The sequence below is a fragment of the Culex pipiens genome, chromosome 2 (genome assembly GCF_016801865.2).
Source record: "Culex pipiens pallens isolate TS chromosome 2, TS_CPP_V2, whole genome shotgun sequence".
NCBI classification, from domain to species: Eukaryota; Metazoa; Arthropoda; class Insecta; order Diptera; family Culicidae; genus Culex; species Culex pipiens.
In genome coordinates, this window is record NC_068938.1 from 137,111,197 (window position 1) to 137,136,925 (window position 25,729).

The window sequence follows — 25,729 nt, forward strand, 5'->3', positions numbered from 1 at the left end:
GAAAACTAAAAATGCTGTTTTGAAGGTCTCGGGATCAAAGGGCCTATGTCTGAAAATATTTTTATCGGATTCCTCGAAAAATTTCACATAAAATATCAAAAAATGGTGAAGTTATGTTTTCAATACTCTGTACGATTTTTTGAAAATAAAAACTAGGTTTTTTCTACGCGCCACGCGCAAAAATGGGAAAATGACGAAAACGGGAAAAACGACTTTTTTCACTAAACTGCACGGAAAGGGGATCGATCGCCAAACCAGCGACCGAATTTTGCTGAGTTGGTTTTGCTGATATCAGCGAAATTTTTCTCTAAACCAGCGAAATTTTTCGCTGAAAAAGGTGGCTGCGCGAAATCAAATCCAGCAACTTGGTTTTGCTGGTTTGTTATTTCCGAAACGGTTTCTTTTCCAGCGAAAGTTTTCGCTGGTTTGATACACATCCTTCCGACAGCCGTCATAAATGTTTGTTATTGTTCACGTTTGGAAACGATTTGTGGCAATCGAATTGCTTTAGGGGTTTTTTCAAAACAAAAAAGCATGAAAAAGTTCTGCATCAAGTGTTCAGCATTAAAATACATACTCAACAGGTGATGGTTCTTTTCAATGAAAAGAAGCACGTTTCCATAAAGTTCTCGCAGCAGAAAAATACGGTGCAGTGAAGCTGGAGATGTATTTGTACTGCTGCATAGATGAGTGCACAAATTGTCGCAGGTGGCAGCAAGAATCGTAGGCGAGGAACTTGACCATGGCCGCGGAACAGTTTGTGCTGTGGCAAGTAAGTACAACCTGGCTGGACTTTCTTTTAATTCTGCTTCCGTTACTGCGAAATCTTTTCTGACGATTGTTCCATCCGTAAACCTCCGTCAACCGAAAAGTGCTAAAGTTTTAATCTACTAGGAAAATTTAATTAAGACTGGTAATATGAAACTGTGCACAAATCAACACATTCACAAAATTCAGCTTATAACATGCAAGACGGTTTTAAACAACCACTTTGCCACATGCTTTTACACGATTCCCAATTAATCTCTGGTTCTCAAATCCTCTGGTTTATTTTGGCATAGGCTTCTGCCGCCAAAACAAAAAAAAACAAACGTCGGTGATAAAAAACGCTGATCCAGTGCAAAAAAAACACTGGTCCAGTGGAAACATTCGCTGAACCAGCGGATTTTTTGCCGAAACCAGTAGAATAATCTCCTGGTTGATTTTGGTACGAGCTGCTACCGCCGAAAAAAAAACCCGGACGTCAGCGATAGAGAACGCTGATCCAGCGTAAAAGAACACCAGTTCAGTGAAGAAATCCGCTGGACCAGCGAATTGTTTCCCAAAACCAGTACAATAATCTCCTGGTTGATTTTGGTGCCCTGCCGCTTTTTCCAAACCAGCGAGAAAATTTTCTGATTCTAGCAAAACTGATCCCCCAAACAGCGACATTTTTCACCAAACCAGTGTTTTTTTTTTTCACTGGTTTGGTAGAATTTCATCGGTTTCCAAACCAGCGAAAAAAATTAGCGATTCTAGGTAATTTTTGTGCAGGCTGAGAAATTAGCGACATTTTTCGCTAGTTTTAGCGAAATTTATCGCGATTTGGCGATGGATCCCCTTTCCGTGTGCGATAAATTCAAAATTTCAGCGATGACCTATACATGCGAGGGTACCAAAATTTTTGTAATAGAAATACGCAACTTTTGGTACCCTAACATGTAAAGGTCATTGCTGAAATTTTCAAGTTATCGCCGTTTTAGTGAAAAAAGTCGATTTTTCCGCGCTTTTGTCATTTTCTCATTTTTGCGCGTTGCGCGTCGAAAAACCCAGTTTTTATTTTCAATAAATCGTATCTCAGAGTATTGAACACATAACTTCACCATTTTTTGATATGTTGTATGAAATTTTCCGAGGAATCCGATAAAAATATTTTCAGACATAGGCCCTTTTTTCCATACGACCTTTCCAAATGTTAAGCTAGTAAAAAACTTAAAACTTCTTGCCATTTTTCCCAAGTAGCCCAACTAATCACCTTTCTTTTGCGTCTGGGACAGCTAAAATCGGATGAAATGGCGTGGAAATATGATTTTTTGCAATTCCGTTGTGAAACTACTTACTTTTCCTGTCATTCTTGAACGACGAAATAGCCTACTTTTCTGTACCAAAAATAACAGAATCAAATAGCAACACTTTTCAAAATAAATGCTGAAAAGTTCTACTTTTCAGCACTCAAATGGGTGCTGAAAAGTTGAACTTTTCAGCACTTGTTTCGAAAAGTAACACTTTTCAACATTTTTTTTATTTAAACGATTTATTTACAAAATACATGAAAATTTGACATAAAATTTCAATCAGTGTGTGTTTTTTGGAATTGCAAAAAATGTTGTATGGAACTCGTTGCAAAACTTGATTTTTTCAGCACTCTTCGTATTTATCCAACTCGGTGAACCTCGTTGGATAAATGTACGACTCGTGCTGAAAAAATCCTCTTTTTGCAACTTGTTGCATAAACTACTATTTTGAAAAAAGTGGTTTTTGCGAAAAATGACGAAAATTTCCATTTTTCGGACCACCCAAATACGGCGTAGGTCACCCTAATGGCCAAACAAAAAAAATACGGGTCTAATTATTTCGGCCAAGGAACCCCCAGAAAAATTTTGAGCCCGATCGGAGAACTTTTTTTTCGAATCATGCTGTTTTCGTGGGGAATTGCTGCAAAATACTTATTTTAGACCAATACTTTTCCATCACAAGAAAAGTTAACTCTTGAAAAAAACTCCCAAATTTATGAATGTTGTGCAGCACCGGTCGCCCGAAGAGGCATCTCACTTTCGTGCTCCTCGAAAGTAGAACATAAACGTCCACTTTCACCGTAACAGACCCGTGAGTTAGTGAAGGTCTGGCTGGTTTCTTCCTGCAACGTCTCGACCGAGAGGATCCACTAAAGAAATTGCACGAAATGCACATGCACGAAACTATGTTCTTCCTTACTGCGTGGTGGCAACAGCAACTACTCGCTGACGGGCAAGTATTAAGATTTAATTACATCATAAATAATGTTAATTGCATACTTAATGGTGCATTTTCTACTGGGGGAAAGAAGACTTTTGTTATTGTTGGCTACATCCGGTTGCTGTCTTTAAGAATAAATGTAAAAGCATCAGTTATTGTTGTCAAGTTATAAAAATGTATTATTTTTTTATCTTTAGTTCAATTCTTTCTTAACAGTATTATAATAATGACTAAGCTCATGCTTCTCCACGTGATCCCTCCGACCGAACCCTTTCCCACAAATCCCACAACTGTGTGGGGCCTTCCCGTGCTTCAGCGCCGCGTGCCGATCCAAATCCGACTGGTACATGAAGCGCTTCCCACAACCTCCAGTCGCACATCCATACGGTTTGTTGTCCGCCAAGTGCCGCTCCCGGTGCCTCAGCATGTCCTCGCGCATATCGAACCGCTTGCCACACTTGTCGCAGCTGTTCGGTTTGATTCCCGAATGATGAGTGTTGGTGTGTTGCAGCAGGCCCCGTTTGCTCTTGAAGTTTTTGTCGCAGTGGTGGCAGTAGGTTTCCCCGGGGATACCCTTGGGTCGGGGAAGTGGCTTACGACCTCGCTTCTTGGGTTGACCCGGCATTACGGACGAGTTTGGGTCGTAGACCTGGAGGAGACCGTTGCTGTCAACGAAGTAGCTGGCCACTGGGACGATCTTCGAAGCGTCTGGCAACACTGGGTCTGACGAAACAACTTGAATGACGTCATAGAACTGTTGCGGTTCCTTTTTTGGCAGGTAACTGTTCAACTCCACAACATCCACCGGCGGTACCACAAGCTCGTCACAATCTTCAATCAAGCTGAACAACTCCTGAAAAGTACTCGGCTTGAAGTCCTCCTCCTCATCCGGGGCGGAAAACTCCGAAGACGACGTTGGTGATACTACTGCTGCGGAAGATTGGCTGCCAATGCTGCTCTGGCTGTCGGTGCCGCTCAGATATTCGACGATGAGTTCGTCAAGCACGGAGGAGCAAGGTTCGGCGGGGTGCACAATGTCCCCGAGGTCGACCTGCTGCAGGTCGTCACCATCGTCGTCGAACACGAAGCCGTAGTCGGCCAGGGTGTCCAGGTTGATGTCCATTGTTGTTTACGGAGAGGCTGTTGAGTGTTGAATGACCTGTAAAAGAGAGCATTTTATAACCTGGGTATGATCGCGATCGTGCAACCTATTCTTAGAAGGCTAACTAAGACAAAAAAATAATTTGAAGAAAAACTTACGTGGTTTGAAGAAAATCACAACACTTTAAGGAAGGCACCGGGACAAAAAACACTGAACGCGCTCTGTTTACACAGTTCGATTGCTTTTGAGACCAACGACGATCGAGCGATCGCACCACTACCACTCTCATCAGGTAGGGTAGAATCGTGAACTATGGAACTGTAATTTCTTTTAGTAAAAACCCGAAACCAAAACCAAAACCAAAACCAAAACCAAAACCAAAACCAAAACCAAAACCAAAACCAAAACCAAAACCAAAACCAAAACCAAAACCAAAACCAAAACCAAAACCAAAACCAAAACCAAAACCAAAACCAAAACCAAAACCAAAACCAAAACCAAAACCAAAACCAAAACCAAAACCAAAACCAAAACCAAAACCAAAACCAAAACCAAAACCAAAACCAAAACCAAAACCAAAACCAAAACCAAAACCAAAACCAAAACCAAAACCAAAACCAAAACCAAAACCAAAACCAAAACCAAAACCAAAACCAAAACCAAAACCAAAACCAAAACCAAAACCAAAACCAAAACCAAAACCAAAACCAAAACCAAAACCAAAACCAAAACCAAAACCAAAACCAAAACCAAAACCAAAACCAAAACCAAAACCAAAACCAAAACCAAAACCAAAACCAAAACCAAAACCAAAACCAAAACCAAAACCAAAACCAAAACCAAAACCAAAACCAAAACCAAAACCAAAACCAAAACCAAAACCAAAACCAAAACCAAAACCAAAACCAAAACCAAAACCAAAACCAAAACCAAAACCAAAACCAAAACCAAAACCAAAACCAAAACCAAAACCAAAACCAAAACCAAAACCAAAACCAAAACCAAAACCAAAACCAAAACCAAAACCAAAACCAAAACCAAAACCAAAACCAAAACCAAAACCAAAACCAAAACCAAAACCAAAACCAAAACCAAAACCAAAACCAAAACCAAAACCAAAACCAAAACCAAAACCAAAACCAAAACCAAAACCAAAACCAAAACCAAAACCAAAACCAAAACCAAAACCAAAACCAAAACCAAAACCAAAACCAAAACCAAAACCAAAACCAAAACCAAAACCAAAACCAAAAACCAGAGTGGTTTAAATAACTGTAAAACATAATTTGAGTGAACTCCAAAATTTGCTTTCAATCAATAAAGAAAGAGATCCTATGCAAATCAAGACCATTTTTCCAAATAGATTAACATCTTTACTGTTCGTCTTATAACTTCGTCTCCACACGAGTGATATTCACACCATTCCTTAATTTCCCTTTGATCACACCGTACATTGCACTCGAGTTGAGTTGAAATTAATTTCGTTCAAATTTACTTCTATCGTGCGGCAGTCATCAGCCTAATGCATATTACGGTGATTTTTCTTCCAGCCAGCTCGGAAAATCCACTAGAAAGTGGCCGGTACGTGAGCTGCTGCCGACTTGGACACGCTCCAAGAGATAGAGTGAGAGTAGAAAGGACTCCAAGGAGGCTCCAAGAGTCTCTGCAAAAGTACCAGCTGAAAGTAGCAGCAGCAGCAGCAGTGCAGCAATCACGTTTTTGACACCAGAACCTGATCTGCATTCATCCCGGGCTGCTGCTCGAGGTGATGAATTTCATATTTCTCATCACAAGTCTGGATTTTGTCCCGCAACCGGAACGCAACAACTGCGGCTGGGGTTCACAGAAGTCCTGGTGAATTAATTCTTTTGTTTTTAAATTGGCATTAATAATAAAGTCAATTAATTTATAATATTTGATAATTATAATCAATAATTTCAACAAAATATTCATTTGATTTCTATTAGCAATAAAAGTAAAAAAAAATCAGGTTAGACTGTACTCATCTTAGCTCAGGTTCTTGAATGACTGCAGAGCAAACTGCAGCAGCCAATCTAATGAAAGGCAAAGCCATCAGCCACCCCCATCTACACCAGAGGTAGCAAGAACTAAGCAAGTGCAGACTAATTTGCTCTTCTCCTAAGACGGAGACATGACTTGCATTCGACCAGAGGTTATTTATATGGACGAAAAAGACACACAAACACACACACACACACATGGCCATAATTCATTCTACACACTCGGTGCTTAATGAATGAATCAAAGCATGTTCCGGGCCAGGGACTTCTCACTCTTTTACGGAAAAGGAAGCATTCTTAACGAGCCATGAAGTGGCAAACACACTGACATAGCTGATGATGCGATATAGGAAAAGAATAACTGTCTTATCATTTTGATTTAATATTAGGAAGACAATAATAACATTTTTTAATTCCGGGTTGGTATGAAATTCCATCGACAACATTGTTATATCCACTCCAAAATATATATTTAGCAACTCTATGGTAATATATTGACATAAAGTTGAATTAAAAGTTTGCAAAATTAAGTTAAGATAAGTTTTAAACAAAATTTCCAGAGTTATATAAACTTTTATACTAAGTATTTAGTAAACTTTAAATCATTCGAGGATGCCTATGTGGAGTTGGAAGACTGGATTTATGGTGATTTGTCAACAAATGACATTATTTATGTAAATTTTTCGAAAGGTGTACAAACTTTTTTTGCACCGTTTTTGATTTTTTGAATAGTATTTGTTATATAACTTTTTATAGAAATCATCTTTTCATGAGCTTCTTGTAGCAAAATGTTCGGCATGAGTTTCTGAACAAAACGTAGTGCTAGGTTAACATGTTAACATGTTTCATCACAAAATGTGCATAGTGCCCAAAGGGTGTAAATACTTTTTTTTTATATACTGTATGTTCCCCGAATCAAAACCTATAAGAAATATTTAATTTGAGAAAATTTCATTAGGTATTGAAAAACTTTCTCGAAGAATTAAAAAGTATAAAATAAATAAATCAAAATTATAGAAATTCCATTATAACTTCAGGTCAAGGGTGGATTGCTTGAAAATTCTGAAGCGTTCGAAATTGTACACTTTTGTCTCTTTCATACATCCGTGAGCCACGCTTTTTCACACACCCAAAAAAGTGAAATCGACTTTACATTTTCTTGTGTTGATCTTATTTTAAATTACACTTTTTTTTGCCTTTCCTCCCTCGATCTCAAAATGAGTACAAGATCAAATAGTTTATGCATACAACTTCAACAACCATAACTCATTGAAAGTCTTTGACGATTATAAAGTGTTTGTTAAAAGAAACTATATTTTCATGATTTAAATTGTAGATTACAATGATCAAATCATAATTGAAACCACTTGAAACGATTTTTTTGATAATGCTCAAATTTGGTGGAGCTGTCTATACTATCGAATCATAATAATCTCAAATTTGAGCAAAATTGAACCACCTCCTCCTTTTTAGGCACCACCTCAAAGTTTTGTAATTTTTCTAAATTTAAAAAAAAAACTATGCTTCCAAATGGGTATATCTTGATAAAAAATTAAAGGACAAAACTTGAGCAGTTTTTTTTGGAAGAAAATTGGACGCTGGATCGAATGGCATAATCAGCTTTTTGATTGGAAGCGAAGTTGTGCCCAATTTAAAACTTTACAAATAACATGTCACATGTCGTGTTCCCCAGATGATTTTATGTAAAAATCATTTTTTTCTTATGAGGCAAATTCAAATCTCTTGTGTTAACAAATGAGAATTTTTACCACGCGTTGCATTTTGAGCCTTAAAGAGAATAAAATGAACAGATTTTTTATTAAACAGATTTGTTAATAAGAATCCAAAATCGTAAAGATTAGGTTGATAACAAAAAGAAGGATTGATTTTGCAGAAATTTGGTATTCTTGCATGTTTTGTTAGTATGCACGGCTCAGCCAAATTTGTGCATGATCAGAAAAAGTTGATTTAGAATGTGTTCTTCTTTGTGTACAGTTAGGGTGAAATGACCCTGAGGTTGTTACAAACTTTCTTCAGTCGAGGTCAAGAGGGGGAGAAAAAATAGGACTAAATTTAAAATTTCGCGCATAATTTTTTTTTAGACAAAGAGTATCACAAAATGCTCAAAACATTTTAAAGGTTTTTCCATTCCTTCTTGAAAATATTTTTTTAACTTAAATTAAACGTACTTTTCCGGTCCCAAATTTTCAAAAATTATTTTGTTTGGAAATCCTTAAAAAATCTAAAATATAGATTTTGTTCATTTTAATTTAAAACGTTCATAATCGATTGTATAAGGTTAAACCTTTCAAATTTATATTTTTAGACTTTTTTTCCGCCCTTATTATTTGGGAAAATATTGCAGTGGCCTAACAGACTGAACTACTTTGACTGAATTTTGAACTAATGCATGCAAGAAAGATTAAAAAAGATTAAGATTCACTTCATGTTTCACGAAAATTACTTTATAATTCAACTTAACTACGGTTAGTCCAATATATGCTAACGACATTCCCTCATGTTTCAGAACTCAACTAAAATGACTTCAAAAGAAAGATTGTGTTGAGATTTCAGCTTTTTGAGCAGTGGTTGAAGAATCATCATCAAGAAGGTTTCACCGCGTTAGAAAAAAATGGTGTAGCTTTGACACTTAAATCTAAATCGACTTAAAAAACGTTTTTTTTTTGTTTTTTAGAGCCCTAGCATCACTTTTTTCTTAAACTTATCCCTGAATTGCTACGTTCGAAAAACTGATTTTTGAAGGTTTGCTCAGATGTTTTCTCTAAATAAGGTCGTAGAAGGCGTAGGTTGCGAGATAAAATTTTGGTGTCTTCAGCTAAGTTGCTTGGCCCAACGATGCCCACGATTTTCTAGAAGACAAAAAACCCCTTAGCAATATTCCTGCAAAGTTGGAATTTCAAAAACATCCTAATCGTAAACCAACCGAATTTTCAATCAAGCCAAAAGTTTTGCCTCTCATTTGCAACCACTTTTTTGAAGACTGTAAAACTCCAGAACGACATTGTTTTTCGAAATACTCAATTTTACGCTTTATTTTGCAATTTAGACCACTGCAGACCACTTGCAAACAAACTGTAACTTTACGCAGTTATTTTTGAGAATTTTGACATGTTGCGTGACTATATGTAATTTGGCGAGATCTACAACTTTGTCGAAGACACCAACTCGCTAGGAGGTCACTGGAAAAAGTTAGATTTCAGCGCCACCTATGCGGCCAAAATTGGAACTACATTTTAGTACTAAAATGTAGCCCTGATTTTTCTGAGCAACTTTGCTGAAGACACCGAAGCTCTAGGACGTAACCCCAGAGCGCTATTAATTTTGTCCCGCTAGATTGCCATCTCGCCCCACTGTGCACTGCTAGCAATTTAAAATACCATACCAAATATTCACATACACAATCCTAAGCCCTTCCAGCATTCCCGTTTCATCGGATATTCTCATTGAAAAAAAAAAAATAAAAAATCACCCAAAAAATCATCGACGAATCATTAGCCACCGCCGCAAAACTTTTTGACGACGCGAAATTGGCCAAGCAATCAACAATTCACTTTCAGGAGAGCTCCAGCAGCCAGCAAGCAGCACAATAACAGTAAAAGTTAAATTTAATTTCATTAGTCGAACAAATGGAACATGAAGAGCAACGAATCGCTGCGCGCTGGAGGCTGCCGGCTGCCAAAATGTTAAGCGATGGATCAGAACCCTCTCGAAACGGTAAAACTTTTCCGTCGTCGTCGTCGTTCCACTTTTTTGTCAATTTAATTAGCACAATTAACAAGAGTGTTTTCCTATGGTTGATTTCATTATTGCTCCGAATCCGAGGCAGGAGCAGTTGTAGAGGTTTCACTCCCGAAAATGTGGTGTTTATCGTCGTCACGAGAGCGCATTTCAACTTTGCGCGATAAAACTTTGCTGGGATGGAGGTGGTGCAATCGTGTTGTTTTAAGCTAATTGTTCGATCTAAGTGAAATTGATGATTGTTTCTTTTTATTGGGTAGCAGCGCGTTTGCATGGGGTGGAAAGTGTGTTGCAGAAATTAAATTCAAAATTCATTTTTGAAATGCATTTTTCAAACAGTTCCTCACGAGTTACGCTACAACCATGTAGAAAAAAAGGTTTACTCTTTCTTGGTCATAAAACCTAGCCCAAACGAGTTTATTTTATTTCGGTCCTATTTCGGCAGCAATTTCGATCCGACAAACTAGTAAAACCACATTTAATCGACGTCTGGTAAATATTTAATTATTTTCTTCGCGCTTCCTAACGCCTCAATTGCACCAAGAAGTGAATCCTCCAAAGGGGTGTGGTGTAGCCGGAAAGAACCCGTCAGGTAATTCCGTGAAAGCTCTCCGGGATTCGAACTCGATTCGCCCCCTTACAAAAACCACACTTTCAAAGTAGGGTGGATTTTTCCTGCTCGGTTTTTTTTTTGTTTGACGAAGTAACCATAAAATTTGCCCACATAAAACATGCTTAATGCAAGTTTAACTAGATTGTAAAATTATATTGAATTGTGTTTTATTTTTCCACTCTGGCTGCTTCCTTTTACGCTGACCAACTCTCCGCTTCCAAGAGGAGCAGGACAATTTCTTCGCTCGCAGGACGACTCTTGGGACGGCATCAACCATCGTCGTCGTCCGGCTGCTGTCGATCCTTTAAGCAGCTGCCAATGCCAAAGTGACACACACAAACACACTTGCTAGCGAGAGAATTTTTATCCTTTCTGAACAGGGTGAAGACTTGCACTTATTTAAGTTCATTTCTTAATATTTAGAAAACAATAAATTGCGAAATTACTTTTAAAATTTAAATCAAAAAGCAAAAAGCAAAAAGCAAAAAGCAAAAAGCAAAAAGCAAAAAGCAAAAAGTATTATTCCGTACCAAACCTTTTCTCAATCAAGTACCCACCCTGCCCCCGACTCTAGCTGGAGTCCTCGTCGACTTTCCCTCAGTCCTCAGCCCACTCACGGTCCCGTCCCCAGTCCTCGGCACATCCCGGAGTTGGATTTATGTTGTAGGATATAAACATAAACTAGCGAAAATTTATGGCTTTGGCTCAATGACTTTGTGCATTTTTCCGGCCATCATGTCCCCCTCAACCTCCTCCCTGGCTTCAATCCCCGACAAAAGTCCACTTCCGCCGCCCACACGCTCGATGAATATGTTTTGGATGCAACACAAAATTTGCTGCCGCTGTTGCTTCGTGTGCTATTCAGAAGGGGTTTAGCTGGTTTGGTTTGGTCTATTTCTACGGTGTGCGACTCAAACCCGTTCCTTTTGGCCAAGCCAAGATCTTCGGGAACTTGCACGTACGGCGTCGACTTCTCCACTCTACTGTGCGCAACACTACTAAGGGCTGCTGCACCGCATACACACAATAAAAGATGAACAACATATTGCCGGGATAGTCTTATCTCTTATGCATGGTTTGGTATTTAAAATAAGACCTCCTCGAAATTTGGCAGCAGCGAAAAAAGGGGTTGACGCTGCAAGGAGGTGTTTTCGTTTTTTTTTTCGAGGAAAATATTTGCTAGAAATTTTATGTCAAATTTTCCTGTATTTTGTCAATAAATCGTTTGAATCAAAAAAATGTTGAAAAGTGATACTTTTCGAAACAAGTGCTGAAAAGTTCAACTTTTCAGCACCCATTTCAGTGCTGAAAAGTAGAACTTTTCAGCATTTATTTTGAAAAGTGTTGCTATTCGATTCTGTTATTTTTGGTACAGAAAAGTAGGCTATTTCGTCGTTCAAGAATGACAGGAAAAGTAAGTAGTTCACGACGGAATTGCAAAATAGTAGTTTATGCAACAAGTTGCAAAAAGAGGATTTTTTCAGCACGAGTCGTACATTTATCCAACGAGGTTCACCGAGTTGGATAAATACGAAGAGTGCTGAAAAAATCAAGTTTTGCAACGAGTTCCATACAACATTTTTTGCAATTTCAAAAAACACACACTGAGTGAAATTTTATGTCAAATTTTCATGTATTTTGTCAAGAAATCGTTTAAATCAAAAAAATGTTGAAAAGTGTTACTTTTCGAAACAAGTGCTGAAAAGTTCAACTTTTCAGCACCCATTTCAGTGCTGAAAAGTAGAACTTTTCAGCATTTATTTTGAAAAGTGTTGCTATTCGAATCTGTTGTTTGGTACAGAAAAGTAGGCTATTTCGTCGTTCAAGAATGACAGGAAAAGTAAGTAGTTTTACTACGGAATTGCAAAAATTATTTTTTTGCAATTCCGTCGTGAAACTACTTACTTTTCCTGTCATTCTTGAACGACAAAATAGCCTACTTTTCTGTACCAAAAATAACAGAATCGAATAGCAACACTTTTCAAAGTGTTGAAAAGTTGAACTTTTCTGCACTTGTTTCGAAAAGATCAACTTTTCAACATTTTTTTGATTTAAACGATTTATTGACAAAATACATGAAAATTTGACTTAAAATTTCACTCAGTGTGTGTTTTTTGGAATTGCAAAAAATGTTGTATGGAACTCGTTGCAAAACTTGATTTTTTCAGCACTCTTCGTATTTATCCAACTCGGTGAACCTCGTTGGATAAATGTACGACTCGTGCTGAAAAAATTCTCTTTATGCAACTTGTTACATAAACTACTATTTCAATTCTGTCGTGAAACTATTTTCTTTTCTGTACCAGTAATAAGCGTTCGTTCGAAAATTACGTCCATGAATAGGAGGGGGGGGGGGGGAAAGGGGGGGGGGGATGGAGTTTATCACAACCCATGTTAAAAATGTAAAAAAGTGCGTGACAGGGGGGTGGGTAATATTGAATATTACGCCCATTTAAAATGCAAGTCTCGATTTAGAAAATTTAAAAATATTTTTTTCGAAAAGATCGGAAAATTTCACGAATGTTTCATACATTAACATTGAAAATCAGACCATTAATTGCTGAGATATCGTCATTAGAAAATGGTGGGCTGATTGGTGAGACTTAGAAAACTTCAATTTTCGTGTTTCTTTTTCTTAAAGCGGCTCTATCTCAGCAACCCGAGGTCCAATCTTCAATGTCTCTTAGACAATTTTATAGCAAATTTTCTGAACTTTTCAAAAAAATATTTTTAGAAATGGTCACTCATGGTCACTATTTTTAAAAATTGAAAAACTGCAAATATTTCACTAAAATCAAACTTTCGGTGGCTATATCTTGAAAACGGAGCCCTTTATCAAAAAATCTGTAAAGTACTTTTCGATTGCAAATTCAATTTTGCATTAAAAAGTAATGTCAAACTTGTTTTTGCATAAAACTTCGATTTTTTCCAAAAATCACTATTTTTTCAAAAATTCATAACTCGGCGGCAGATTTTTTGACCATGTTTCTCTATGGCTCAAAAGTTGCGGATTTTTGTCCCCTAAAACATATAAAAAAATCTCGAAAATCAAAAAATACGTATTTTGGGAAATTGAGTTTTAGTGAAAAAAAAGTTGATAAAAAAATCTGCATTTTTTTCCGTGTACCTATTTTTTTCTCAAAAGTCCTCAACAATACCTACAACTTTGCCGAAGACACCAAATTGATCAGAAAATTCACTCAAAAGTTACAGCTGTTTGTATGGACAGCTGCCAAAATTGTATGGAGACTTGTATGGGTGAACCAATGACACAAAATAGCATATTAGGTCATAGGGAAGGCCCCCACAATGTTTGAGCCAAATCAAAAAATACAAAAAAAATCCATTTCCGGTTTTGGTAGAGAATTGCTCATCTGCCCTATAATTGTAGTATATTTCTTTCACTGTCCATTGTTTTCAATCTTCATCCTTTTCTTCTAACAAGTCTAGAGTTTTTTTTGAAAAGGTCCAATAAACCAAATTTTCATTTTTTGCTTTTTGGGTGTTTTTGAATACCCCTGACTCAAGGCGGTTCTTAAAACACCCAAAAAGCAAAAATTTAAAATTTGGTTTATAGGACCTTTTAAAAAAAAACTCCAGAAGTGAGATTTGAGCCTTTACTCCATAACACAAATATTACTATTGTACTTTTGAAAAACTTTTATAAAATGCTTAGGACTAAAAATTGTAACACAACACCGCGACAAAAGAAATAGCAACATATAAACACGACTCAACAATAGGAAAGATTTGTGGAGAAACAATACACAGTAAAATAACAACTAATTTTTGAATTCAAACTAAAAATAACAAAGTTTTGCTTTAATGAAAGTTGTTAGGCACACTTTAAATGGTTAGGCGCTTATACTTACATCAAACCCTATGAATGTACCACCCCCGGCCGAGTTAAAATGCGTAACCGGAAAAGAAGGTGTGCATCCCAAGTAACATTTTTTTCAGGAGTTCTACAAGAGCTTTTCAAGATAGCTACAGCATAGCAGTTTGGACCGCGGTAGGATAAAATTCTCTTCAAAACTTCTTCAGGAGTTTGGAAGAGTAATTGAAGAGAATTTTATCCTACCGCGGTCCAAATTGCTATGCTGTAGCTATCTTGAAGAGCTCTTGTAGAACTCCCGGAAAAAAATGTTACTTGGGCATGCCTGGCACGAACACTCAAAGCGTGTTCTAGCGTGTTGCTCGTACTGACTCAGAGCAAGGGTGAGATGTAGGTGTAAGGGCAGTGCGTGTTCGTCGGGAACCTAGTGCATAAGATCGGTCAAGGCCCGCTCTTACACTGAAAATTGCGAAAATTGCGAATGTTGCCTAAACTACTTTTAAATTAATTTGAGTGCTAAAAAGCTCAACTTTTCCAGAATTGAACGTACACTTTAATCTTCAAAACATGATTTCTCGGGAAATAAAAATTAATACACTTTTCCACACAAATCCAGCTCAATTCATGATTTTTTCTAGTACTTTTGCATCCGGCAGTCTCTGATTTCAATGAAACTTTGTAGACATGTTATCCTAGGCTTATATAAGAAATTTTTGTGTAGGGTAGAGGACCCAGAAATCGCCCACTTTATAGTGGGAATCATAGAAATTTGACAAGAATTCAATGAAAATTTATGGTTTTCGGTTCTATTTGTTGTAAAACTTTGACAAACTATTTGCTTTTAAGTTTCCACAAGGTTTTTATCATTTACAAGTTCATTTTTGTTGAAATTTTGCGTTTTAATAAAGTACTCTGAAGTGCCTATTTTCGCCCCCCTAAATCCAATTTTCGCCCACCCTTGGAACCAGTTTTCGCCCACGACAAAAATCAAGAAATCAAATAAAATTATGGCTCAAAACTAAGTAAATATGTTCTCCTATTGATACACAATATGTTCCCGAAGCTCAATTTCATTGATGTGAACAATTTTGTTGTAATATTTTTAAATTGAAATTCAAAAACCCTAGTTGTTTTTTTTAACAGATATTCCACTAATTTTGAGGTTCTAACTAAAACCACAACATGTTCGCACTCATAAAAAATATGACTTAATCAAAATTCCTAATAGAACTCATGTGTCCCTATTCACCCAAGATAAGGGCACACAGTTACAATTAGTTCCATGTTCGCTCCCGAATTGACTCAATAGAAAACTTCGAGTACCTCTTAAATAAAAATATTTAGCACATGTGCTATTTTTAAAGATGTTGTGTAACTTCAATTCCTCCTTTACTTAATTTGTTCTACAATGTACCAGTAAACTCTTACCACGTTTGAGCTAGGTGTCCCATATCTGAGTTTAGGTTAATTTTTGAACTGATGTTTTTACCAAAACACCATGATGAATGAAATAAAATAAAATAAATAGTTAACCTTTAAAAATAATCTGGAATGATCCAAAAATATTTTCAAGCACATTTCGCTGCGATTAGAAAAGTTTTTATGGTAAACGAAAACTGGTTCTAGCTAAAATTTGAAAACACAATACTAGATTTCGCCCTGGACGAAAATTGGATCTCATGTTTTTTCATGACCCCAATAATCGCCCACTTTATTTTATTGAAATAACCTTTGGTAAACTTTTGAAACAGGTAAATCACTATATTTTCATGAAATTCAGACATGCAGTGAAGCAATAAATTATTCAGATACATTATTTTCGGACGAAATGAGTTGTTTTCCCTCATTTACATTATTACCCACTGTAGTCGGAATTGACAAAAATATGGCGGCTGCAATAAGGCTTTTTTTAAATGTTTTTAAAACCTAATAAACAATAGTAATTCACTAGGAATGTTTCAATTAGAGCTAGAAATGAATGAATATGCAAACCTGCATAATAAATTCAACCAAAAAATGGTATAAGTTAACTGAATACAGATTAAATCCAGTAGGTGGGCGAAAACTGGGTCCTCTACCCTATATGGAGCCAGTTGCACTCGAAAATGACTTTTGAGAAGGGCCTAAGTTATTTAAATATTTTTCTATTTCGTAATTTACAAAAGGTACAAAAGAACCAGAAAATTCCGAATTTGAGCTGGAATTGCACTATATTTACTAAAATTATAAAACCTATGTTTTTTCAGAAACAGGATGGTGGAGTCAAAAATTCAGAAAATGGACCCAAACAGCCCTAAATATTTTTAAAATTTTACGATTGTTTCATATTTTAACATTGAAAATTGGACTTTTAGTTGCTGAGATATCAACATTAAAAATTGGAAGGTTGTTTGGGCGAGACTCAAAAAAATCAATTTCCCTGTTTCTTATTCTTTCAGCCGCTGTATCTCAGCAAGCAGAAGTCCAATCTTCGATGTCTTTTAAACAATTTTGTTGCAAATTTTTAAAACCTTTAAAAAATATTTTCAAGAATGGACAATCATGAACACATTTTTTAAAAACATAAAAAACCGGAATTTTTCGCACAAAATTCATCTTTGAATGGCTATGTTTTGAAAACGGTGCATTTAATAAAAAAATGTAAAGTATTTTTCGATTGCAAGTTCAATTCTACATTGAAAATGAAGTAAAAAAATTTCAGGTACAATATTTATTTTTTATACAAAAATTACTATTTAAATTAACATAACCCGTCGCCCAAATTTTGGTCCAAATTTCTGAATGGCATTTGTCCCCTAAAACTTATAAATAAAATCAAAAATTGAAAAATTTGGATTTGGGGAAACTGAGTTTTTGCGAAAAAAAAAATCAAAAAATCGCATTGTTTTCCGTGTACAAATTTTTTATGAATAGTCCTCATCAATACCTACAACTTTTGCCGAAGACACCAATCAATCAAAAAATTCCTTGAAAAGCTACAGATTTTCGAATATTTACGTATTATTTTTGTTTGAACAGCTGCCAAGATTGTATGGAGATTTGTATGGGTGAACCAATGGGCCCTCACAAATTTTGAGTCAAATAAAAAATTACAAAAAAATTAAAATGGTTGAAGTCTGATCTCTACGCTTGAAAAAGAAACAATATTAAGTTCAACATTTCAAAGGAGCAAAATATTGAATTTTGAACTTTTAGAAATTTTTTTTAATTTTTTTATTTTTTTAAATTTTAATTTTCGAAAATGAAATCAATTTTTTACATTGAAATTTGGGTTTCAGAAAAATCGAAAATTTGAAATTGAGTTCTGTCTGGGTGAAACTTAGCAATCTTCAATTTTATTGCTTCTTCATATTTCCCGAGCATGGGTAGATAACAAGGAAAATGCGTGACCTTTCTCTGGTATCAATATCAAATTTTGGTATTCCTGGACCCTTTAAAATTTTTCTTAAGGATCATGCAAGAGCAAAATGTGGTATCATACCAATTTAAGGTATTGTTTTGATATTGCAAAATTGCAGAATTTGTCAATGGTTGAACACCAAATTTTGGTATTCTTTTGGTATTACAGTATTTTATCAAATTCCTCTGAAACTATGGGAAAATTTTGACCAATTTTGACAAAATAATTAATGCGCTAAAATGATGTCTCATAGAGAATGCTTTATTGAAAACTGGAAATTTCAAACTTGATTTTAAACATTTTTGATATACCCCCTAAAGAAATGACTTGAAATTGTAGAAAATTTTCTTAGTCAGGATGGCTTATTTTGGTATTATTTTGGTATTGAAAAGTTTCATCAAATTCCTCTTAAACCATGGAATTTTTTTTATAAAATCCAAAATGACCAAATTATGCTCTTGGTTGCCCAGTAATAGATGGTAAAATATCATGAAATCATACCAAAATCATGTATGTTTAAAATGAAGAAAGTTTGTTCTTAATGATGTAAATTACCTTTCTGGGTTATTGCAGTTTTGAAAAGTACATTAAATTTCGCATAGAATGGAAGGTCTTACGTTTTTGAACAGTAACAGTAATGGGAAATGGCGTGGTTTTTAAAACTATTTCTTTTACTTTTTTAACTGAAAAAATACGTTCATTTAGGAATTTGGAGCACGACATCAAGTCAAATGCGTCCTTTTTTTCAGGGATCAGAAATACTTGAATCAGATTTTCCAAGGGCGCGGGAATACCTTTAAAATAAAAAAAACATGGTAATACCAAGTTTTGGTATTCAATCAATGTTCAAAAATCCAGAAGACCTCAACTTGGTATTGAAATGATTTTATCTTGAGGTATTATTTTACGCTTGGAATAACATGGTATGGTATTGTTGTGCACTTTCACATACAAGACTTTGGTATTCAGAAATTCCCCACGAAAACAGCATGATTCGAAAAAAAAGTTCTCCGATCGAGCTCAAAATTTTTCTGGGGGATCCTTGGCCGAAATAATTAGACTCGTATTTTTTTGTTTGGCCATTAGGGTGACCTACGCCGTGTTAGGGTGGTTCGAAAAATGGCAATTTTCGTCGATTTTCGCAAAAACCACATTTTTCAAAAAGTCATATCTCCGCGCAATTTCATCCGATTTTAGCTGTCCTAGACACAAAAGAAAGGTGATTAGTTTGGCTATTTAAAAAAAATAGTAAGAAGTTTCAAAAATCTAGCCTAACATTTGAAAAGGTCGTATGAAAACTAAAAATGCTGTTTTGAAGGTCTCGGGACCAAAGAGCCTATGTCTGAAAATATTTTTATCGGATTCCTCGGAAAATTTCACATAAAATATCAAAAAATGGTGAAGTTATGTCATCTATACTCTGAACAAATCTTTAATGTTTCTAAGACAAATTTGTAGGAAATTTTCTTAACTTTTTGATTTATTTTTTTCAGAAGAGTGTAACTTTTGGTCTGAACCTACAACTTTGACGAAAAACCACGCTCCATACAAAAAGTTGAAGATTAAATTAAACTTAATTTCTGCAGAACTCTGAAAATGTTCAATACCAAACCCGTCTTCAACCATAAACAACAGCGTCTGACGAATTTACGTACAAATCTATAGTGTACATAAAATTGTCCCCTCAGCAAAGCCACCACAAGTTGCACGTTCTCGCCATAAACATTCCATTTAGTGCTACAATTTTCGCATTTGCAACGATGGCAACTGCGGCGCTAAGACTGTCCCTCCTGGTAATCCCGATTGACTCCACTCGCTGGTCGCTGGTTGACTGATTCCAGCTGGATTCCATCCCGTCTCTTGTCTCTTCTGCCACGACGCGGAAATAAAAATCCACTACTCCTCGGAGTGTGTGTTCCACTTTTTATGGACACTTCCTTCAGTCTTGAGACGAAGAACCGGCACGCCATTTCGCCAAACACACCATCTAATGTTATGACCTTATTAGCTGAAATGACAAAATGTGTAATGTACGCTGTATCGAAGCTGAGGGCATACCTGCTAAACTAGCAACACTTCCCCCCCTCTTGGGCGAGGCTGTTTATGGCTGCACCGACTCTGATGGACGGCCAAATGTCCAGGCGTCAGCGTCGTAAAAAAGCTTATCAAAGTCACATAATATAAATACCCTCCTGCAGGCCAAATCCTTCCTCGTCACGTACGACAGTTTTTTTTTCGTCGTCCTAGGCTGACTTACGGATAATCCAACAATTACCATCCAGCAACCGGGAAAAGGCAAGCAACAAATTATCCTCAAGCCAATAGCAATAGAAGACCGGCCAACCATCGTCTTTATTTGGATAGCTGATTTGAGCTCATTTGCTGCCTAATAACACGTGTTTGGCGTTTGTTTTATTATTATTCTGGAAGGTGTTCAGGAAGATATGTTTCGCATCGGGAAATACCTACCTTTCTAAGTCATCTATTTTCATTATGGACCACAACTATTGAAGGTTGCATTATTCGCTGATAGCAGGAAAGAAATTATATTTAAATTGGGGTTTCGTCTTTCTTACTGAGGAAAGGATTCCTTCCTAAACTTTTCATATAAATTTGCTGTCTGTGTGCTCAAAATTATCAGGGTCATTTTCCGCCAACTCACACAGCAGTTGCCCCTACCCCCCTTCGATTTTTTTTTTTGATTTTTTTCTTTAAAGAGTAATTTTGGTCTATGACAGGGGTGACCAAAGTATGGCCCGCGGGCCAAACGTGGCCCGCGAAGTGATTTTTTGTGGCCCGCGGACCAATTTTGAATGATCATGTAAAATGGCCCGTTAATTGAAAATAAACCGTAATTGTATACTTCTCAAAATCAAGGGTTATTTTTAACTTATGTTTTTTTTTAAATTTTATATTATTGTTAATTTTCATGAATCTTTCTAATTTAAAACAATTTCACACGTTACAATATGAATAAAATTAGTAAATATCAAAGTTTTCAATAAATTTTTTTTGGAAATGTATATGAAATGTTTAAATTTGACTGAAGTAAAAAAAAATGTAATCATGGTTAAAAAATAAGTATTACATACACGCAGAAAAATGTTTTGTAGAATCAGCCTGTACGAGGTTTGAATCAATAAAATTTTTGTTGAATATAATCAACGCCGATTTTGCGTTGAAACAAACCTTGATTTTCTAAATTTCACAAAAGTCTTTTGTTGTTTTGAAAAAGCTGCTTTGACGTTTAGCGTTGATTCAACAAAAATCATGATTTTCAAATCAACAAAACGTTTTGTTGATTCAAATATGCCTTATTTTTCTGCGTGATATTAATTAAGCAGTCTTAATGACCCTTTTTATGGTCTGAGCCATTAACTTATTTAGCACTAAGAAATCTTCCATCTCGGGGTTTGAACTACTGACAGTTGGATAACGAATCTGATTGACTACCATCTCATTCAGGCAGACTAAATGTTAAAATCAGAGGAATAAGACTGTTGCAAAAAAATTTCAAAGCCTTTTTCAATCCAACTCTTCCCCGGCTCGAAAAATCAGAGACAAAAATATTTTTTCAGGCAAACTTACAAATTTCAATTGAAAATAGCTGAAAGAGAGACTAAATGTTAAAATCAGAGGAATAAGACTGTTGCAAAAAAATTTCAAAGCCTTTTTCAATCCAACTCTTCCCCGGCTCGAAAAATCAGAGACAAAAATATTTTTTCAGGCAAACTTACAAATTTCAATTGAAAATAGCTGAAATCAATTTAAAATTCATACCTCTGCGTTCAATTTGAGCATGTTCGGGCTTACTCAAAAATATCTAGAAATCTAGAGCGAAAGAAAATTCGCTTAAATTTTTATTTTCGTCCAATCTTACACTTTTTGAAAATAATACATTTTCTATTTTTTTCATTGCAAAGTTGTTTAGGTATTTGAAAAATACAAAAAAAAGCAATAAAACTGATGGAAAACTGTCTTTTATTTATTAAATAACGAAAATCTAGAGTTTTTTTAAAAGGTCCTATAAGCTATTGTGTTTCATATGTTTCAAAAAAAGTCTGGAAATGTTCAAAAAGTAACAGCAAATTTCAAAACTTCAAATAATAGATTTAGTTTTTTGCCTTTTAAATTAAAATGAAGTTATTTATTTTTTAAATTACCTTTTTTATACATTGGCCCGCAAGCTCATTTGAGCATCAAATTTGGCCCGGCATCCAAAAACTTTGAGCACCCCTGGTCTATGATTACGTATCCGAGGTCCTTTTTTTATATCTGGTGATGGAGGGGCACTACAACTCCTCTCATTTTTCAGGATTTTTACAAAGACACGTTTTTGTCAGTGATTTATAGCTCAAAGAGATAGACATTTGGGTCTTTTATTAACCCTCTACAACCCAACCCCACCATTCGACGGGCTTCGATTGAAAAAATCACCAAAAAGCAACTTTTCAACCAATTTTTGATCTTTCAAAAGCATTGGAAAGAGAAATCATAACATTTTAGAAAGTTTATGGTCTAAAAGTTTCATTTTTTTATTTGACTTTGCCAATGTTTTTAAAAATGTCATTTTTTTAGGGGTCAACTTTGGCTGTGTTTTTTACTAACATTTCCTATATTTTAAGTAAAAATAAGTATGCAGTAATTTTTATAGTGTCCCAGACTATGCCTCTGCGCATTTTTTCGCAATTTAAATGATAATGGTGCCATTCTATAGCAGAAAATGTGAAAAACAAGTAAAAAAATTAAAAAGTGACTGTAAAAACATGAAAAAATTAGATAGGCAAAATGCATTGATAGGAGGTGTTAGAATAGGCCAAATACTACCAAAAACAAACATAAATTAAACAAGATAAATGAAAATTGAAACACAAAAAATAAAGCAAGAAAAACATAAAACAAGAGAAGTGAAGTTTATCGTAGAACAAAAGTTGCTCAAAATGACCTCCTGAACAAGGGAAAAATAAAAATTTTCGAAAAAAAATTTGGGCAGTAGAGGGTTATTTCATCATCCCGGTCCGAGAATCGAACTCACGACCTCTGGATTGGAAATCCAGCACGTTACGCCCATTCCCTACCGGTCAGTACCTATTCCCAGTGAAAAAAAAATACTTTTTGAAGGGATGCCGAGCCAGACAGGAATCGAACCCCATCACCTTCCGTTTACAAAGCGAAACCCATAACCTTTCGGCCATGGAAGCTCGGCTTTTTTGAAAAAATGACGCATTTGACTTGATGTCGTACTCCAAATTCCTAAATGAACGTATTTTTTCAGTTAAAAAAGAAATAGTTTTAAAAACCACGCCATTTCTCATTACTCTTACTGTTAAAAAACGTAAGACCTTCCATTTTATGCGAAATTTAATGTACTTTTCTTGGAAAGCAAATTATTCATACTGAAAATGAATCGCTACAAATATTTTAAAAATATTTAAAAATGTCGCAACATGGGTCACAAAATCAGGGAGCAAACTTTTTTTTTCAACTTTGAATTTCGAAGATAACGAATCAAACATGATTTTAAATATATTTTTACACTTTTTAAATTTCAAAATACTGAGAATTTAACCAAAAGCCTCGAGTCTTTTTAGGCTCAATCTCGAATGCCTATTTTTTAAAATTTCAATGGTAAATTATGGGTCGCAAGATGATTATTAGAGTGGGTACGGATTTTGAAAAGTTCTCAGACCAAGTTTTGGTGTGGTTCCCCTTGTATGGCATACCCATAGGGACTTTCACGCCAAATTTCAGCTCACATGGTTGAAAACTGGCTTGTCTCAAGCAAGTTCAAGTCTGGAGTTTTTTTTTTTTTTTAAAGTCCAAGTGTTTTTGAAACGCCCAAAATGCAAAAAAAAAAAATGAAAATTTGGTTTATTGGACTTTAAAAAAAAACTCCAGGAGTTTACATGGGATTTATAATGGGAAATTTTAAATTTTTGTTTCGCTCCTACATGCCCGAGGAAAACATGTAGAAACTAGAGGTGGGCAAAAAAGAGCGAACCGCTCAAAAGGCCGGTTCACTGAAAAGAGCGAACGAACCGTGGCTCACAAAAAAAGAACCGCGGTTCTTTTTAAACTCCGGTCTTTTGAAAGAACCGTTTCAATATGGCATGATTTTTGTCATAAATATAATTTATTGAATTTCCAAAAAAATAGTATTAAATTTGTTTTTGAGAATTGAAAGTGCAATTTCAAATATTTCAATGCTCATAAAAATTAATTCCAAAAGTAAATGATTTTCTAAGCAAAATGAAGTAAACTTTTCATTGTACAACTGAGTGCACATTAAAGTAATACTGGAATACAAATTTGAGCATTTCAAAAAGCATAATTTGTCAAATATTACCAAAAATCAACTGAATATTTGAGAGATTTTGTAAAAAAATAATCATTTTGTCCGATTAAACTTTAGCGTTATAGACTTTATCGATTAAATCATAAGTTCAGTTCTTGTAGAAATATTTTTTGTGAAATTCCGTTGCACAATAAGGCAAAACGTTTTTTTTTCGACATAAAAAAAAGTTCATCAATACATCGATACTTTGAAAACTAATGATTGCAATACAGCTGAGGATGTGTAAAATGTCTTTTATCATTAAAATGGTTATACCATGGCTTGTTTTTTATTTATCAGAGTTGAGGGACATAAAATTCAAAAAATATTTGGTACGGCCCAATTTTTTAAAAGTCCAATGTGAAATAACTTATAAAATCACACGATTCTTGAAAATCCCATTTCATCGAAAATTTTAAAAAGAGCGAAAGAGACGTTCAGAAGAGCGGCTCTTTTTAAAGAGCGAACGAAAATGAGCGGCTCCTAAAAAAGAGCGGTTTTGCCCACCTCTAGTAGAAACTTCTAGGATGGCCAGAAATGAGTGGCCTACAAGGGGAACCACACCAAAACTTGATCTGAGAACTTTTCAAAATCCGTAACCACCATTGGATTCACATTATTAGAAAATTATAAAGGGTACTCAGTCTTCAATGTTAGTCTATAGTCATAGATGATTAACTTAAAAAAATATGTATCGATATTGCACTTTGACGATCTATTCCAAATAAATGTGCTGGCGCTTCGGCTAGACGACTTATCGATCTTTCGAGCAGGAACGAACCGGGACTTCAAATTTGATGTTCAGAATATGATTCTGTATAAAACCAAAATTTGAATAGGAAAAAACAGGGGAATAATAGGACGTAAAACACTACACCCAAAGTTAAAATCTATGCGGATAGTCCTTTCGAAAAGAAACGACAGGAAAGTACTATTTGGCGAGAGTAAAGACCTCTCACGCTACAACAACAACACATTGTATTCATTCGTTCATTAATACAGTTCATCCCATTGGGTGGCTTATATGGACAAATGACCGCCACTTAATCACCGAACTGTGGTGGCCGATACGGCAAAGGTGCAGTTCAACATGTCGAAGGACTCGGTTTCGAATCTCAGTATTATAGACACTTTTTTTGAAGGGTGAATTTTCTGGAAAATGAACCATGAGTAAAGTACTCTCATTCATTTCGGGATTTATCCTCTCCGCCCGTTCACAGTGCCATTTTACTACCGAACCATGTTCTTTATCCTCTCGTATACCGATGCCCAGTTCTGGGTGTAATATGGCTATATATCTGGAAATAAATTTTGGAATAGCTTCAAATTTTGGGCACAAGCAGTTTATGGCGTATGTTATCGAATGGTTTTTTTTTTTAATTGACATCTTTGAATTTGAAAGTGTTACCTCTAAAAATGGCTTTGACCACATTTACTGGTCGAAAATTGTGAATCGAAAAACAGAATGTTCGTCTCCGATCCCATGGCTACAAATCTTAGATATGGAAATTGTGGGTTTTACGAGCGGTTTTCCAATGATGGAAGACACAAATTTTAAAGAGCGGATACAGACATCGCACAAGAATTTCAGAAAAAGAGCTCTCAAAAATCAGGCTTTGAGTTATGGGTTTAGGGCCAAAATTCAATCGAAAGAGCGCATCAAAACCTTCA

General features: G+C 35.6%; 1 protein-coding gene across 1 annotated transcript; it reads right to left on the reverse strand.

The window, feature by feature from the left end:
• Positions 1-3,187: 3,187 nt before the first annotated feature.
• On the reverse strand, positions 3,188-4,335 carry LOC120425569 (zinc finger protein 629-like). Its single transcript, XM_039590133.2, has 2 exons — positions 4,251-4,335; positions 3,188-4,153 (listed from the first exon to the last, which is right to left on the reverse strand). The coding sequence occupies exon 2, from the start codon at positions 4,115-4,117 to the stop codon at positions 3,188-3,190; it is 930 nt and encodes a 309-aa protein (XP_039446067.1). The 5' UTR covers positions 4,118-4,153; positions 4,251-4,335.
• Positions 4,336-25,729: the final 21,394 nt, after the last annotated feature.

Excerpts from the sequence above, each read along its gene's own strand:
- LOC120425569 (XM_039590133.2), bottom strand. The coding sequence starts at position 4,117 with ATGGACATCAACCTGGACACCCTGGCCGACTACGGCTTCGTGTTCGAC.